Source organism: Gymnodraco acuticeps, unplaced genomic scaffold (assembly GCF_902827175.1).
Source record: "Gymnodraco acuticeps unplaced genomic scaffold, fGymAcu1.1, whole genome shotgun sequence".
Classification (NCBI taxonomy): Eukaryota; Metazoa; Chordata; class Actinopteri; order Perciformes; family Bathydraconidae; genus Gymnodraco; species Gymnodraco acuticeps.
Window position 1 is genome coordinate 3,155,480 of NW_022990047.1, and position 16,494 is coordinate 3,171,973.

The following is a 16,494-nucleotide window of genomic DNA, read 5'->3' on the forward strand; positions in this document are numbered from 1 at the left end:
AAATAAATGGCCCGAAAAAGGTTAATGACAAAAACAATACACATAGCCTTCCTCAGGCAGTGTGTTTGTATCGGGGACAGGAGACCCCCCTTGATGAGAGACTGTAATAAGTGATCAGGGAATCCCTCCGGAGTGGAGTCATGACGACTGGATTTGTGTCCCAGCTGTCGATCAGCTGCAACCCTATATCCACCAGTTAAAGGAAATACAACTAATGTGTTGTGTTACATCAGCTGTACAATTTACCACATATGGTGTTCTTAGCTTCCATACCTCCTGTGTTTTACGAGCGACTTATCAAGTCTTGGCAAACGGCATAAAACACGATTAAACGTGATAGTATATAAAACCATGCTCGTACAACTATAGAAATGAAAAACGACGTCAGTTTAGACGTAATTCTGTCCTCCTGCTTACCGCATCATTTATGAGAAAACATTTCATAACATTAACACAACATATTCCAGGTGGTTTTAAATAACATATCCGTATTTATTTATTTCTCCAAGTTATGTTTTTATGTGCACTGAGGAGTCGCAAACAGGCGTTTGTTTAATCATTTTAAGATTGGCTTTAATCAATGTTTGAAAATGAATTTTTCATATATGATAAATGAGAAGTAACATTTTATTTATGGTATTATTTCCACATATTTCTCCATTCTTCCTTCTGCCAACGCGGTGTTGCAGTTTCTCGTCTCTCCCCGTTTTTGTGCTTAGTGCGTACGCATGGGTTAGAGTTTGCGTGGAGGACCGCACATTTTTCCGTCAAGTTAGTATTTTATAAATCGCAAACATTGCGTAGAAACTGGCGTACGCCATTTTTTGAGCGTATATCCCTTTATAAATGAGGCCCCAGGGCCGCCACACTCACAGCAACATAGAGTGTATGAATGTGACATCCTCGTACACAGAAGTCGCTGTGGTTCACTACAATTCAGACAAACACGAGTGCAGTGAAATAGAAAAACGAAATATAATTGAAAAAAGCTGAACAACTAAGACCAATGTTGTTTTTAGAACCACAACAAGTAGAAGTGCATGAAGGGAGTTAAAGATAAATCAGGTCCTATTTGGACTATTCAGTGATTTTGTTTTTGTGTTAAATCGAGGTAAATAAATGGAAAGAAGATTCTAGATTGTCCAACACTCAACACCACATATCCACCATTGGTGATATACAGCCTTTGTTTTTGACGGATTTGTACATTATGCACAAAAATAAGAAGTAAGGCAAAAATATGAGGTTTATCATGAGCATGGATTCCTAAGTGAATTTAAATGATTTAGATTACTGTGAACTTATTCTTACCTGTCCATCCTGACCGACATGTACTTGGTGGATCTGAAGATTTCCCTGTAAAAAAAAAAGAAGGGGAATATACGTCATTTCAAAATACATACAATATCATTGAGCCATAAAATCAAAACATCTTGCCCATTTCTTTGCCCTCATATTGCCCTTAAGGACTCCCTCATTAGGAATTGTCACAAGGTAATCCAAGGCATTTAGTGGTGCTACGGTGAGAGTGTGATTATGAGATAATCTTGCATGACAGTGTTAAGTAAGTGACTCAGTATCACAACAGCTTTTAAAGGTTTTTAAGCTTCCAGGGTTTAGAAGAAGAGTTTTTATACCCGATGACATAAGAGTTTGAGTTGTTGGCATGTCCTTGAATATAACACTTGTGTCATTTCTGGCTTCACCAAGGCTCTTGTAAACAAAAACAAAAACCCATTTCAAAAGGCACAAGCTTATCGCAATCTCATCAAGATGCAATGACCATTGTTACATTTCTGAACTCCCACAGTGATGTTAACAAGACCGCATAAGAGAGGACATCCTGTAAGCGTTATTTATCCAACCTCAATTCTCAGTGTTTTTCTCTTGCTAATTGATTTCATGTGTGTATATATATATATATATGTGTGTGTGTGTGTTGCACGGTGTACCGATACTTGAAAGATACCGCGATACCCTGCCATTAAAAACGTTACGATTCCTCCGTTTCATTAGTATCGGTACTTTAAGAATTACGGGGGAAAGTACTCCGGTGAGAAAGCGGCGTTTTAATAAGAGCCGTGTGTGTTCAGCGCTCTGCTCCGTGCCTGCAGTCCCTCCCCTCTCAAACACGCTCTAAGTGCCTCCCCTCTCTCGTGCACGCGGCCACGCGGCCACGCTCTAGCTGCCAGAGCATGTGAGAAAAGGAAAAACATGGCTGCAAGTGGGAGTGCAACTGCCGCTGCGCCTCGGCTTGTTGACAAAAAAGACGCCAGAAGCTAAATTTGGAAGTATTTGAGCTATATCTCTGATAGTGAGGGCAAGTCTACGGACACCACGAGGCCTGTCTGTGAGACATGTTTTAGATCCCTGCAAACCAAGGGAGCCAACACATCAAACTTGGCTAATCACCCGCCGACCGGCATCCAGACAGGTTAGCGAATGTGATAGATAACATAATTACATCATGCTCAAGCCCATGCCCTCAAATCTAAGTCAAACCAGTGTCATTTATTTTGTGACAAACAAACGTTTTCGTAGTTTGCCGAGGCAATTAATGGCAATGATAACTGTCTAATATAAGAAAAGTATCGAAAAAGAATCGGAATCGCAATTCTTGACTTGGTATCGGTATCGAAACCAAGATGTTGGTATTGTGACAACACTTAATTTTTTGAATTAATTGTGTAAAAATATTTAACGCATTTAACGCATGTGCAGAATGGCCCGCCCCATACGTGCCACCAGTGGCAGCGCCAGGGTATGGCTGGGGTAGGCTACACCCATACCAATAAATGGCTTAGCCCCACCATGAAAAATGATGTTAAAGGAAGCAAAATAAAGTCTGCCAACTCGCGGAGTAAATTGCACAGACAGCAGTTAGTAAGATTGATTTCAGCAGCCACGGTTTTGAAAACTTTTGTCACGTAGTGATCGTCTTCTCAATAGAACATCTTTGATAACGGCGTGGTGTTGTTGCAGGAAGTCCCGACGGAGAATACTTTTGCTGTAGTACGGGGTGCACATAACTGGTACGCAGGTTATGTGCGTAATCTCTCTGAAATGCGTACCGTCACTTGTGTCACAAAGCGCATTTGCGTACCGACGTACTTGTGAAGCTTTTCCAGAAGGCGGTTAGATCACCGGACGACAGAGTCGGTCTCCGTGTGCACAGACAGGGCTGCTGTTAACGTCGGTCTGTACAACGGAATTGTGCCAAAACTACGCCAACTGGCTGCGGAGGGAGACTCCCCCCCCCCCCCCCTTCACTGGAGAACTGCGCTAAAACAGCTGATCACAACGTTCACACTCTGTGGTCACGAAGTACTCCACTAGCCGCCGCCCCCCCCGTCGACTTTCCTGAAGTACTCCCCCGTTGATAGAAATCAACACGTAATGAATTGAGACCCCACGGTTTGATGATTGATAGGTGTGTGGGCTGTCTTTCATTTTGACACGCAGAAAAAAATGTTATAATAAACATAGATACTGTATGTTAAATGGATATATCCGCCTTCTTTCATTTATCTTTCCATTCCCACAAAAATATACATAAATAAATGGCATATTTTGGACATAGTTCGAATGGTGATTAATCATGATTAATTAATTTTTAAGCTGTGATTAATCTGATTAAAAATTGTAATCGTTTGACAGCTCTAATATATATATATATATATATATATATATATATATATCTCGAATGATTTTGGGGCTGCCATATGGTGAGAGAACAGTGTAATCTTTCAAACAGCTCATTTCCTTTTTAAGCATGCTGAAACCAATGGCTTTGATGAAAGGGGCCCGTTCCTAATGAACACATATTCTATGAGTGGCAGTTGGAAGAAGTGGGATTTTGTTGCTAAGCTTTGAACTCAAAAAAACAAACAATGTCATGGAATAGGAAGGAGAGGAGAAAAATATCTAGGCTCAGACACAAAGAGCAGGAAAGGCTTCAGAGCTTTTTCTGCCTCCGTCTCTCAATCGTGCATTTCTTTGTCCTTTAGCACAACTGAACAGGAAATTAGAAAAGCACTGCGTCAAGGTGTCAAGTGCTTTTGCACATATGTCAAGCTGTCATTTATGTGTGGCACGTGTCATATACAGTATGTGATTACATGTGTGTGTGTGTACATAGACTGGCGCCCTGACATAATCCACGTCCCTGAAAAAAACACTAACAGTGATCCTGATGAGAAATGTCCTCTTTAACAGTCGCTGTGGTTTGGAATTAGATACATGCCACGGCTGTGTGTGCATGCAGAGTGCATGTCTGGTGGGGGCACGAGACATCTGGGCATTATGTACAAAACAAAAGTCATAACCCCATGCAGGAGGATATAAACATTAGACAACATCTGCTTTTGCTTAAATTCACTAATGACTTAAATGTTGTCAGGTATTACTGAGGTTCATTGGGATGGCTATTTGTATGGGCAAACAAAAAATAGAGGGCTCAAAAACGGAAATGGTAAATGGTTAACAAACCTTTTTGACAGATGAAAAGAATAGTGTGCTCTGGTGAAAGGCTGTACATTTTGTTTATTAAAAAGAGAAATAGCCTGAAGTCTAAAACATGTGAAAAAAAATCTTCTTTCACAGAACTATGAGGGACCAACCCTGATTTCCTTGAGAAACACTTGGCAAGATTTCAATGTGAAAGAGAGCCTTATCAGAAGGGAACTGTAGCTCTGTAGAGTAATGTGCTGGACACCAGTCTACAGTTTTGACTAATAAAATGTTTAAGAAGTCTTTTTATTTCTGCAAAATGTAGGTGTACAGTATACATGCAACTTGTTTAATTAATCCATTATTAATTCATTAATGCTAAAACGTCAATTTTACCATTCACATGTATACAAAGCTGAAGTCTTTCTGTCTGTAGAGTCATGGAAAAATCTAGAGTGCATTTTTCTGAATCTACGTGCTCACACAGATGTAATTGATTATTTCAAATAGCCAGTTAAATGAAGCGAGTTATCAGATAGCCCGAAGACAACAAAAGTACAAAACAAATTTCAAACGCAACATACTGACATGAACATAGTGAAATAAACCACTTCTCAGGAAACCACTTCTTTCTCAAGCACAAGTTCACTGCTACAGTTTAATGCCGTCTGGAGACAAACTCTCCGGACCAACGTGTTTGCTTAGACACCTAATTCATCAGGAAGGATGACTCAAGAAAAGGTGTGGCTGACTGTTTCTCCTTTTCCCTTTCATTCTCACAATCACACACACGCTTACCTCACTGTCCTGTGTGATCTGCACTTCCTCTCCTTGTGGCACCTGGGCAATGTGCAGCTGACCCTGTGGGATCTGAAAGGCACGGAGGAAGAATGAGACGTCTAAAGCTGGAACATTACATCAAGGTGGTCAAGAAATGAAGACACCTGCAAAGGCCTGTTTACCTTTATTCCTAAACACTTTCTTTAACTATAAAGAAATCTAAATACAGTCATTGCACAATTATTCATTAATGTGATTGAAATAAATGTTTTGTAGTGTGCCCTAAAATAATATTCAGTCCCCCAAATGAACAATACAACTGGGTTTGTTTGCTGTAAACATTCCTCCTCTTCATTTCGGCCAATAACAAATTCATTTTAAAAGTGTGACTAATATAAGAGATGGGAATTCAAATTCAAAATGATGATAATTTGCAATGTATTCAAAATTGTGCAAGAGGCTTCAGTAGTTAAAGAGAAATATTTGTTGTTTACCTAGAGTAATATGTATCAGAATTGCATTGTTGTGAGCTGGTGAATTTTGGAGATATCAACCGTAGGTATGTTGAATATAATGCACCTACATTAGACTGTGTTGCACAAAGCGCTAACGAATTACCAGAAAAACTCAACAGCTATGTGGTTCTCCAGAAATCACGATCTTTCATTAAGGAACTACTTTCTTTCTATTGAACCTACAACAGCACCACTGAGCTAGCACGTGTTGTAGCTCAGCCAAGTAGCAAGCTATTCATGTTTTATTTGGGGTACAATGTTCATATAAGAATAAGACTTTTAAACAAAATTGTGAACTCAGCTTTTCTTGAGATTCAATATACTGAATGTGATTAAAAATAATAAATCAGTGTAATCTGGGAACACATTTAGTTGATTAACTATCAGACGATGGATGCAGCCGGTACGTATTTATGATTTCCCCTGCTGTATTAAATACATTTCAAGCTCAGCTGCACCCTTTAATTCACTCCTACCATTTATTACCCATCCTTTATAAAGTGAGCCAACTAATTCCGCACTGTCATCACATGCAGGCGGTGTACTAATGCGTAGATGAGGCAGAACATTCCCCTTAAATATACAAGAATTATATTCAGATCATGTGTTATTTTTTAGAATAGATTTGTTTTAGTTGGTAACACCGGCTTTGCAATCGACAAATATGCAATAAAAAAATATTAATTTCCTCATAAAAAGCTCTTATACATCTCACAGCTTGTGTGTATCCTTAAACAGCCGTTTGGATATTTAAAAAGTATACAAACTGGGACTAGCTGTTCTCACTCAATGAATAACCTAATTGATAAACAATGGATTAATATAGGAAAGTTTACCTCTAAAAAAGGGATTTCCTTAAGACTTTCAAGATGCCATTTAGTTAAATCAAGGAATAATCACTTCCTCACTGGTTCAAAGTGTATTTTTGGTTATTTAGGGCACAGGGAGGACAAGATATGGAAGATGCGGTCACTTCCTCCTTGCCCGCCCACCCTTAGCGCTGTAGTGGGCCTGGTTGTGACCTTTGGCCATAGCAGCTGTCCAAGGTCATTCCCTCGTTGAGATTGGGCAACGCCTTCATTGACATAAGCTGCACTATATCCCTGCAGAACACTGCATGTGTCACCTTGGTGGGTGGAATGAACTTTCAGCCTAAACTACAAACCCTGCTCTATGAGACCCTCATATAACATCAGCGAGTGTAATGGTAAGTGTTGCTGGTGTTAGCGAGACTGCTTTAAATGTGTTTTCCAACAAATACAGATGTCTGATAATGGATTGAGAGAAACAGTGAAGGATGGCATGTCTGACACTCACCACTTGAACTTGTCCATCCTCGCCGATACGGTGGAACTGGACTTGTTGATTGGCCAGTGTGTAGTGCAAGGTCTGCTGGGTAGCAGCCTCAATGTGTCCCGTTTCATCTCCCATGCCTCCCTCTGGTAAGGAGGACAAACAGAATTGTCATGTGTACAGTAAAAGTAGGTCAGGAGTACATTGAAAGTGATTCCACATAAGAAATAAGGACACACAAACTGACACACATCATGCAAGGGGCCTTAGCAACCTCCTCAGAAAAAAACAACAACAACTGGCCAATTGCCAGGCCATCTGCTTATACTTCATCAAACGCCTAAATACACAACAAGGACTCTCAAGCTAGCCATCCAAACACACTCATGGTCTAGCAGCCAAACACCAACTCCAGGCCTCAGTCTAAACACCCGCTTTCACACCAGCAGCCTGAAGCCCCTGCATGGACCAGTCTCATCATCCACTTCAGCTCTGAAACTACTAAAAGATCTCAAGAAAGCAAGCAAAGACATCAAAAAAAGGCTCGGGGACAGTGTCATCTGCAACAAAGGCCCAAAAGAAAAAAAACTGTTTTGTTAAAAGACCATTCTGGAGGAGGATTTTGGGTCATTTCTGGTAGCATACCATGCAGCAGTTAACAGAGCTAAGAAAAGAAGTCTGGCTATTATTTTTTTATTACAAATACAATATTTCTGCTTGATATTTCTGCTTTGGAGGTGCACACTTCGCGTACACCTCCAAAGTTCTGTTTTGCTTTAAAAAGGAAGGCTGTCTTCCATCTTTCGTTATTACTGCTATGAACTGTTATGTAAATAATCATCAGTGCTTTGGTTTGCCAGACGAGGAAGCTAAAGCCAGGTGGCTTGTGAAAACTACAGTTTTGGTCTGAGCGCTTCTTGCGGGTTCACTGATAAGTAATGGTTTTAAAAGGAGGAGCATTACCTCTTTCCGGTCCATTAACATGTAATCGGATTTAATAAGAAATGATTGTTTGGTGTGCGTTTTAGCACGTTTGTGCATGCAACATCTGAACTAGTATTTTGGTGTACACTCTGGGGTGTGTGTGGCCTGAAAAGGAAGGGCTGACAATCCACCCCTAGTGTGCGCTCACAGGATATTTGGGTTTCCCCTGCAGTCTTATTTCTTGCTGGTCAGAGGTGAGAGGTGATGGCTCGCAGGAATGGAAGGACAGCAGGCTTTGTGTGCAGATTACAACCATCTGTATTCAGTTTTAAGCTTCCTGTGTTTGTTGACTATTTACACAATTCATAGTAAAGAAAAGTTATAACGGGCACGAAGAGAAAAGTGGACTTTTATTGGGAATCATTTGTCTTTTAGTGAATAAAAACAGCCAATTCGTGATAAAGGGTAGCATGTACGCATCTCTGTATTTCACTGGTAATGCAAAAATTGAGCAACTCAGAATTTGCACCCTATTTATTTGGACAAGTGTAATGCTAAGTCTCTACGATACTTAGTAAAAATGACTATTCATTGTTGGCTATCCTTAATAGAGAAAACTAAAAAACATTCCTTTCAAACTGGCTGAGCACCAGTTCAATTCGTCAGATCAAAGTTTAGAATCAAGTAATGAAACATGCTCCACCACTGAAACCAATCCAAACTAGAAACCAATGAGGGTGTCACTGGCCGATGAGGAATAGAAATAAATAATAGCAGATGTCTCTTTTTGGGTCGCTAGTTGAATTGTAAACCTTATTTGATTAGAAAACAATCGCTGAAACATTGCAACATAATCACTCAATAAAGACTTATGAGAGTGGAGCCAAGTAGGTGTTTTGTTTTTTTAAGAACATACAGATCATAGAATCTTATTGTGCTCTCTCCCAAATATTTCACAAGAAGTTGAAGCTTTGGTTTTTCTTGAAATGTAATGGGATATTTTTATTAATATGATCTAGTGATCTTGATGAAATGTATTCCAGTCATATACTTGATTGCTCATCATATCATTAACTTAATATTAATGCTGTCAAAATTATCGCGTTAACGGCGGTAATTAATTTTTTGAATTAATTACGTTAAAATATTTAATGTCGACTTTCCTGAAGTACTCCCCCGTTGATAGAAATCAACACGTAATGAATTCAGACCCCACGGTTTGATGATTGATAGGTGTGTGGGTTGTCTTTCATTTTAACACACAGAAAAATGTTATAATAAACATAGATACTGTATGTTAAATGGATATATCCGCCTTCTTTCATTTATCTTTCCAATATACATAAAGAAATGGCATATTTTGGACATAGTTCGAATGGTGATTAATCATGATTAATTAATTTTTAAGCTGCGATTAATCTGATTTAAAAAATGTAATCGTTTAACAGCCCTACTTAATATCTGTATTTCGTGATTTGCCATACATCCTGGGTTTACTGTTGGCGTTTGTCTCTTTCATATTGCTGCACTCTCCGTCAAATAATCCAATTTTAAAGCAGATTTAGTAGTTTGAAGAAAATCAGTTGTCCTAGAAAGCGTATTAATGCAGTGGGGTGGGAAATTGCTATTAAGCATGTCTCTTAAGTTATTACGTTTCAACAACGCATCTACATATGAAGAACTACAAAAACACACACAACAAGTTGACATCCTACAGCATGTGCAATTGTGATTCTGCACAGAATGACATGCTCGGCAGCCCTCTGATAATATCTGTGCTTTACCTGAGGCTGAACTCCGAGGCGTGCGTTTGGAGAAGCTCTTGACAGCAAGACTCTGGCCGCGCTGCTTGCGTCTCCAGGCGGTGCGACACTTTGAGTCGATGCTCTGCTTGATGCGGTACCAGTCTGATTCTGTGATGCCAAATTTGTGGAACAAATGGCCTGTTGGGACACAAAGAGATCAAAGGTCATCCCATACTGTATACATAATTAAATAGTGTTGGCTTGTTTGTAAATGGGTGCATTACAACTTTCTCATTTGCACATTTCTGTGTTATGGATTTGCCCTTTTCCCCCAGCAATGCACCCTCCATTAATTTGCCGCCTCCGTTCGGTTTCAATAGTACAGGAAACTAAATGAGCTTTACTGGAGTAAGCAGGCAAACTGGACTGTACGTGTTCATGTCCCTGCCATCACCAGAACTTAAAGGTAATATCAGCAGAACAAGTTATAGCAGTCAGGATAATTCACAGGAAATAATATCACAGGCTGAAAATGTCTGCTGAAATGTTTAGATGTCTCACCATTAAATCTGAAGGTTGGAACTTGTCATACAAGCATTTATGTAGCTTTCCATCATGTTTGCAAGCTACTTGAGGGACGCAAAACATTGAGATTGAATTCCAACTGTCACAGCTAAAGAAAGCAACAGACCATTAAAGAATAATAAATATTGGCTGGAGCTAAGGGTGTTTAATGCTCATCTGCGAGTGTACTGAAGCAGTATAAGATATTTTTGAGACTGAGAGTATGACACCAAATACTTAAATAGTAAAGATATTTTTTAATTGTTTGATTCTAAAAAGGGAAATTATTTATTTCAAAGGTTGATTTCCTCCCGTTTTGTTTTGAAGCAATTCAAAATAGATTGTATTTAAAGTACTCTCACACACCTTTTGATGTGGGTATTTTCCATGATCTTTCCCGGTTCAATATGCTGATTATGATGAAGTGCTACCACATTGGTGTGATGCCGCAATTGCTGTTAGAAAGTCAAACCAGGTGCAACACTTGTTAGAATTTGTCAATTCAAATTTTGACTGTGATTGTTATGAAAACTGAAGGAAGAAACTGTCCTGGTCCTGTTTACTTCTGCTCCACTTACTCTTGACATGCAGTGTTAACACAGCTCTGAGACAGTCCTTCTTACCTGCCTCAATAGGCGCATTCACACTGCGGTACTTTTCCCACAAAGGTTCATGTGAACTTAGTTCATGTGAACTCTTTTATCGCGTTCACACCAAAAAGAGCCGGTACTAAAATTAGTTCATGTGAACCTTTTTACCCCCTCGAAAGTCCCTGCTAGAGAGCAGGGACTTTCGAGCGGCACTTTTGTGAGAAAAGAGCTATATTTCTGATTGGCTGGGCAGATTGCAAACCACGCCCCGTAAAACTCCCAAAAAGTTTTGTGAAGCCGCCATTTTATTATCCTTGCATTAGCATTATTAGCATTAGCCCAGCGCAGAAACGCAGAGAGACTAACTTATGGCAACACAAAATAAAACATGGGAGCGGTGGAGATGAGGAGGTGTCGGCGTTCTGGCGATTTACTCGGAAGGCTTCAGTAGAAACTGCTGGGAGTCCCAGCAGCTTCTACTGAAGCCAGTCCCCAACTCCGGGGACTTCCGGCCGGGGACTTTGGGCGGCAGTAAACGCCTTGAAGTGGTTTGCGGCCTGCCAGTAAACCCAAAGCAGAAGAAGAACAAGTGACGTCAGCGGCTTCATTTGCCTAATCCACCCCCACGGACTTTTTCCAGTGTGAACGCGATCTGTACTTAGTTCATGCGAACTAAATAGTTCACAATAAACTAAGTTCACATGAACCTTTGTGGGAAAAGTACCGCAGTGTGAATGCGCCTATAGGAGATATGAGGAGGTGCGAATGGATGCAGCTGCATTTAGTGTTTGTCTACCTCAATGGTATGAACAGTTTAAGGGGTGAGCGCATTGACAGTTCACTTCTTCATAAATTCACTACCAAGCTACAGCCTGAGGGAAAACAAGACAGAGGGATTGCTGTGGGGTTGCTATGGATATTAGGATGGCAGTGTATGGCAGCCCTTAAAACAACTGAAGGGTCCTGTACAGGCAGGCATGGCACTTGCGCCCTCATTCCTTTTTTTCTCAAGAATGAGTCACCCAAAAGTCACCTGGCCCTGCTCCAGCCTCTGCATGCCTCTATGTATGCCATGGGGGATTTTTATTAAATCCTCCTGCAGGGGGGAATCAAAGCGTTCACTGAATTGAGGCGGACTCCATTAGGATCTTTCTAGCAGACATGTGCTTGTCATTTACAGACTGGTATGTTATAAAATGTGTTGCCCATTAATGCATGTGCAAGGATGAATGCATGTTGTTGTAACCCGCCTTGGGAATACAGACTGCAGTCTATTTCTGTGTTCAATTCGGTGCCGCTTTATAATGGAACGAAGATTAAATGTGGGAAGGTCTCAGAGAGTTCATTTATTGCTGTTAGGGGCAAGGATTAAAACCGCAGCTGAGTCAGATGTATTAGTATAAATTAAACTACGCTGAACGTGTGTAATAAAAACACTGATGACTAGACGCCACCTTGGAGGTTACTGGATGGTCATTTTGCCATCCTAGGCAAGGCAAGGCAAGTTTATTTTATCCTACATATAAAGACAGTCCTTTTTATGAACCTGCTTATCATGGAGTGATTACCAGGTCCAGCTCTACTTTGTCAATCTATCACAAAGTGAAGCAGGCTGCATAAAATTGATACTTGTTAATACCAGATGGTTAGAGAAGGACTCACATCGAATGCCATAGATCATGAGCGGGTCCAGCTGCTTCTTGCCGTGTTTGCCCTGGCCAGACAGGTTGGACATGGCCTGGACTTCCCGGTGGAACAGGTAGTCTAACAGTGTCAGCGCCATTTTCTCCGCTGTGCGACAGTTTGTGGTGATATGGAGCATATCAGCTGCAGACACCGGACAACGAACTCGCATCTCGGGGTTGTTCTCGTCTCCCAACCAGGTGCCCACTGGGTAATCATCTAAGAACAGGAGAGGGAACAGTTCAAACGGCTCTCTTTCAGAAAACATGTGGCCTGTTAAATACTGGTAGCAGGTTTCCCTTATTGACAAAATACTACACCTAGGTATATAGCAGAGCCTATATGATAAGTCATGTTAGACAATAGCACTCCCATGTGGCATTAAATGGAATTAGAGGAGTTGCAAATGTGTTTTTATCAAAGATCATTTAAAGCTGAATACGTGGTTTGGCTGTTTGCTCACTGCGTATGTTAAAAGTTAAATCCACCTCACACAAAAATACACACACAAAGAAGGGGACACACTGTTTTGAACACCATATGGTACCATCTAGCTAATGCTGACTAACATTTTTATCATGGTAACCCACAGCTGCAAATAAATGATTAATAGTTTGCCTTTGAAGACAACCAGGAACTTCCCTAGCCCACTGAAAATACCCAACCAAACAATCACAACTAATAGCAACACAGTTCAAAACAATGTGGACTTAATTTAGGTTTTCCCATTCAGAAATGTCTCTGGCTCAGCAGGAATTACTGAGCAAGGCTAATGAAAAAAAGAGTGACCAATCACGTTGATCAACACAGTCAGAACCACAGGGTATGAATATGACTCATCAACACAGTTTGCCTTCCATATGGACACCAAAACAATCAATGTTAATTTCCTTGGGCCTAGATGGTCCAACAATCACCTGTGAGGTACGTGATGGAAGATGCAGTACCAGCTCGTAAAGCACGATTCAATATGTGATAACCAGTGTTGGCACTAACGCGTTACTGTAATGCAACTACCTTTTGCGGTAACTAATAACGTTACTAGTTACCTATTCCCATTCAGTAACGCCGTTATAGTTACTGTGATTTAAATGCGTTACATTATGTGATTGAACTGAACCGAATCTCCCTGGGATGTAACTTACAGGCGAATACAGAGATGTCCTCTCACAGTACCATGGAAAAGTGAAAGTGACCAGAGAGGAGTGATGATTGGTTAACGGGGTAACATTTCAGGGTAAGCCAATCAGAGACAGAGTTGGGCGGGTCTTGCCTTATGGGGAAAATACACAGACACACAAACACTTGCTAACACACACACACACACACATATACACGGCAACGCCCACCACCAACACACACACAATGGCAGATGCAAGTATCAGCGAGAGCAGCAGCGCATTTACAACTTGGAGATTACTTATAAGGCTGAAAGCACCTCTTCTTAAGTTTATCCACCATTATTGATTTTGTTTATGCTAAATGGCCAGATGTGAGGTCAATGATTTCACTGTTAGTTTGTTTTTGTGAGGCTGAAAATAGTTTGTTTGTGTTCAGTGTCAGTCTGACAGTTTATTATTTATTTAATTCTTACTGCCAAAAGAGTGTAGTTGTTTTTATTTCATATTGTACTACAAGTGCACTACTTAGAACTTGATTGTTGAGGCTACAATAAAGATGCCTGTCAAAATGTCTAAACATATCTTTTGTGTTTTATTGTTCCACTACATTTCATAATGATAATTGCTACAATGATGGGGATTTGTCTTTTCTCTTACTGTGCCACAGAACAACACAAAAACTGTTATTGTTATTATTTTTAAAGTAAAGTAACTTGTTACTAGTTACTTTTATAATGTAATAACTAATAAAGTAACTAGTTACTTTTTTGAGAGCAGAAACTATAACTATTACTAGTTACTTTTTTAAAGTAACTAGCCCAACACTGGTGATAACCAAGCCCCAGTTAAAGGTTAACTAACAGCTATGCATTTGAGCTAATAGGCTCATTTCTATCGAATTACCAAAAGGGAACAAGAGTAATAACATACATGTTAAATCTGTGCGTCTAAGTCATACCTTCTGAGTTGAGCGTAATGAGTGTGACATTTTGGCCATTTTGCGCATTGCTGGAATGGCCACCATTTGAAACAGTGTCACTGGCCTCTGAGCCGCTGTCTTGTTCTTCCTGACTATCATCTGGCCCCGGGACCTTTACAAGGATTGTGTTGTGACGCTTCCTGGCCACCGTGCTGTAGAGAAGCACACATTTGAAATCAGTAGGTCTCACAAACAGACAGATCACTGCAGCAACCACCTGGTTTAAGTCATTCAGATACTATAAAGTCCTCGATTGCCTGGTGGGAAATGCACTTTGTTGGGAAGGCTTTACACATTTAGTTAGTTTAGTGACCTTAGTTCATACAAAGCATATTGTGTGAATGTGAGCCACTCACTTGCTGAGCAGATTCTCCAGAGGTGTTTCTTCTTGCATAGTGCCCTTTGGGTGTTCACTGCTCACTATCACATTTGTTTGTGGTACAACGCTGAAGTAGAATAATCAAAAGGTAGCAGTTAGATGATGTCGGCATGCATTGCACTTTAACAAGGTTTAGCTCATTTGGTTAGGCTGGCTCCTGTAATCACAATGCAGCTTTGTAAGATGACTCAAATGAAAATTATTCTGCATGATAGAAGCTGACGCCAACAAAAGCCTCACAATTGTAATTCATCACCATCTTTCCTGCACTCTAAGCCTGAATGAAGACAATGTTCAATTTGTGCAAAATGCACTCGGAGGTAAAGACTTGTATCTTACCATCTCACTTTGTTCCAAGTTTGAGTGGCCCCCTGCGGAGACCCTGCCACCATAGGAACCTGGATAGGACTCTTTGCACATGGCACCATGCTGTCCAGTTTGCGTCCAAGGGCTTTGCACGTAGCATCCAGAGAGTATAACTTTGATTCAATCCCCTCCAGTCGCTGGCTGATTGATGCAGTGAAAGAGTCTAACAGGTTCTGGAATCACAAATAAGAACATGCTGTGTGTGTTATTCAACTCACAAATCATATACTTTTAAATATATAAAAAAATATAAGCTTTGGACAGAGTTGGTACCTTAATAAGAGATATGTCTTGGTTATTGTTGTTATTCTCTTGGCTGGTGCTTAATTTCCTCTTTTTCTTCTGAGGCTTTTCTTCGTCGTCTTCATGATTGTCCAACAGGTCTGACATGAATCAAATATAAAGAGACTCTCAAAATAACAAATGACAGCTGCATTGTTCGATTTCACTATGGGATGCCTAGATATAAGCTTTGCTTACGCTCCAATTAAAAAGGCACAAAACTTTTGTGTCTGATGATACAGAGTCCCAAACTAAAATAAAATGTTCATTATGCAGCTTTTGAATAACATAGTTGTACAGTAAACGCTAAGCATCAAGCAAGCTCACACAAAAACATCAATTACTTGAGAATTTGTAAAATATTATTGATGAAATGTCCATGTTTGATTGTGCTGCATTTGCCCAATAAGTAACTTAACAATATCTGGTCAAAAGTATAGAGAATTTAAACATTCATCAATTCCCTATACACTAAATAGATACATTTGATATTGTTTCACAAGACTCTTACCTGTCCGGTCATCCTGGTTAAAATCCTCCACTGTTATTTGCACAATTTCCTCCAACTCTTGTTCAGACATCGTTCACAGCTGAAATTAGATAACAGGAAAACTTGGTTAAGTTACCAAGACAGCAAACTATTTACTTACTGAAATGCTACTATAAAGCAGACTATCTTTCAGCTGGGTCTGCATTACTGATGACTATGCACATATGATGTATTTTGTTTGTGAAAGGACTGAACCAATCTCATAGAATTCATACACTGCATTGCACTTGTTTGTACAATTCAGGTTTTTTTTTTTAAAAGGAAGGTGTTCCTT

General features: G+C 40.1%; 1 protein-coding gene across 1 annotated transcript in view; it reads right to left on the minus strand.

The window, feature by feature from the left end:
* banp (BTG3 associated nuclear protein) overlaps nucleotides 1-16,494 on the minus strand; it is a 45,874-nt gene that overhangs the window by 27,837 nt on the left and 1,543 nt on the right. Inside the window, exons 2-11 of the mRNA XM_034215695.1 lie at nucleotides 16,182-16,260; nucleotides 15,662-15,771; nucleotides 15,362-15,561; nucleotides 15,000-15,089; nucleotides 14,623-14,795; nucleotides 12,523-12,762; nucleotides 9,746-9,904; nucleotides 7,062-7,183; nucleotides 5,248-5,319; nucleotides 1,312-1,356 (exon numbers count right to left, since the gene is read on the minus strand). Of these exons, the coding sequence (XP_034071586.1) occupies nucleotides 1,312-1,356; nucleotides 5,248-5,319; nucleotides 7,062-7,183; nucleotides 9,746-9,904; nucleotides 12,523-12,762; nucleotides 14,623-14,795; nucleotides 15,000-15,089; nucleotides 15,362-15,561; nucleotides 15,662-15,771; nucleotides 16,182-16,251 (1,281 nt within the window). The 5' untranslated portion in view covers nucleotides 16,252-16,260. The remainder of the gene's footprint in view (nucleotides 1-1,311; nucleotides 1,357-5,247; nucleotides 5,320-7,061; nucleotides 7,184-9,745; nucleotides 9,905-12,522; nucleotides 12,763-14,622; nucleotides 14,796-14,999; nucleotides 15,090-15,361; nucleotides 15,562-15,661; nucleotides 15,772-16,181; nucleotides 16,261-16,494) is intronic.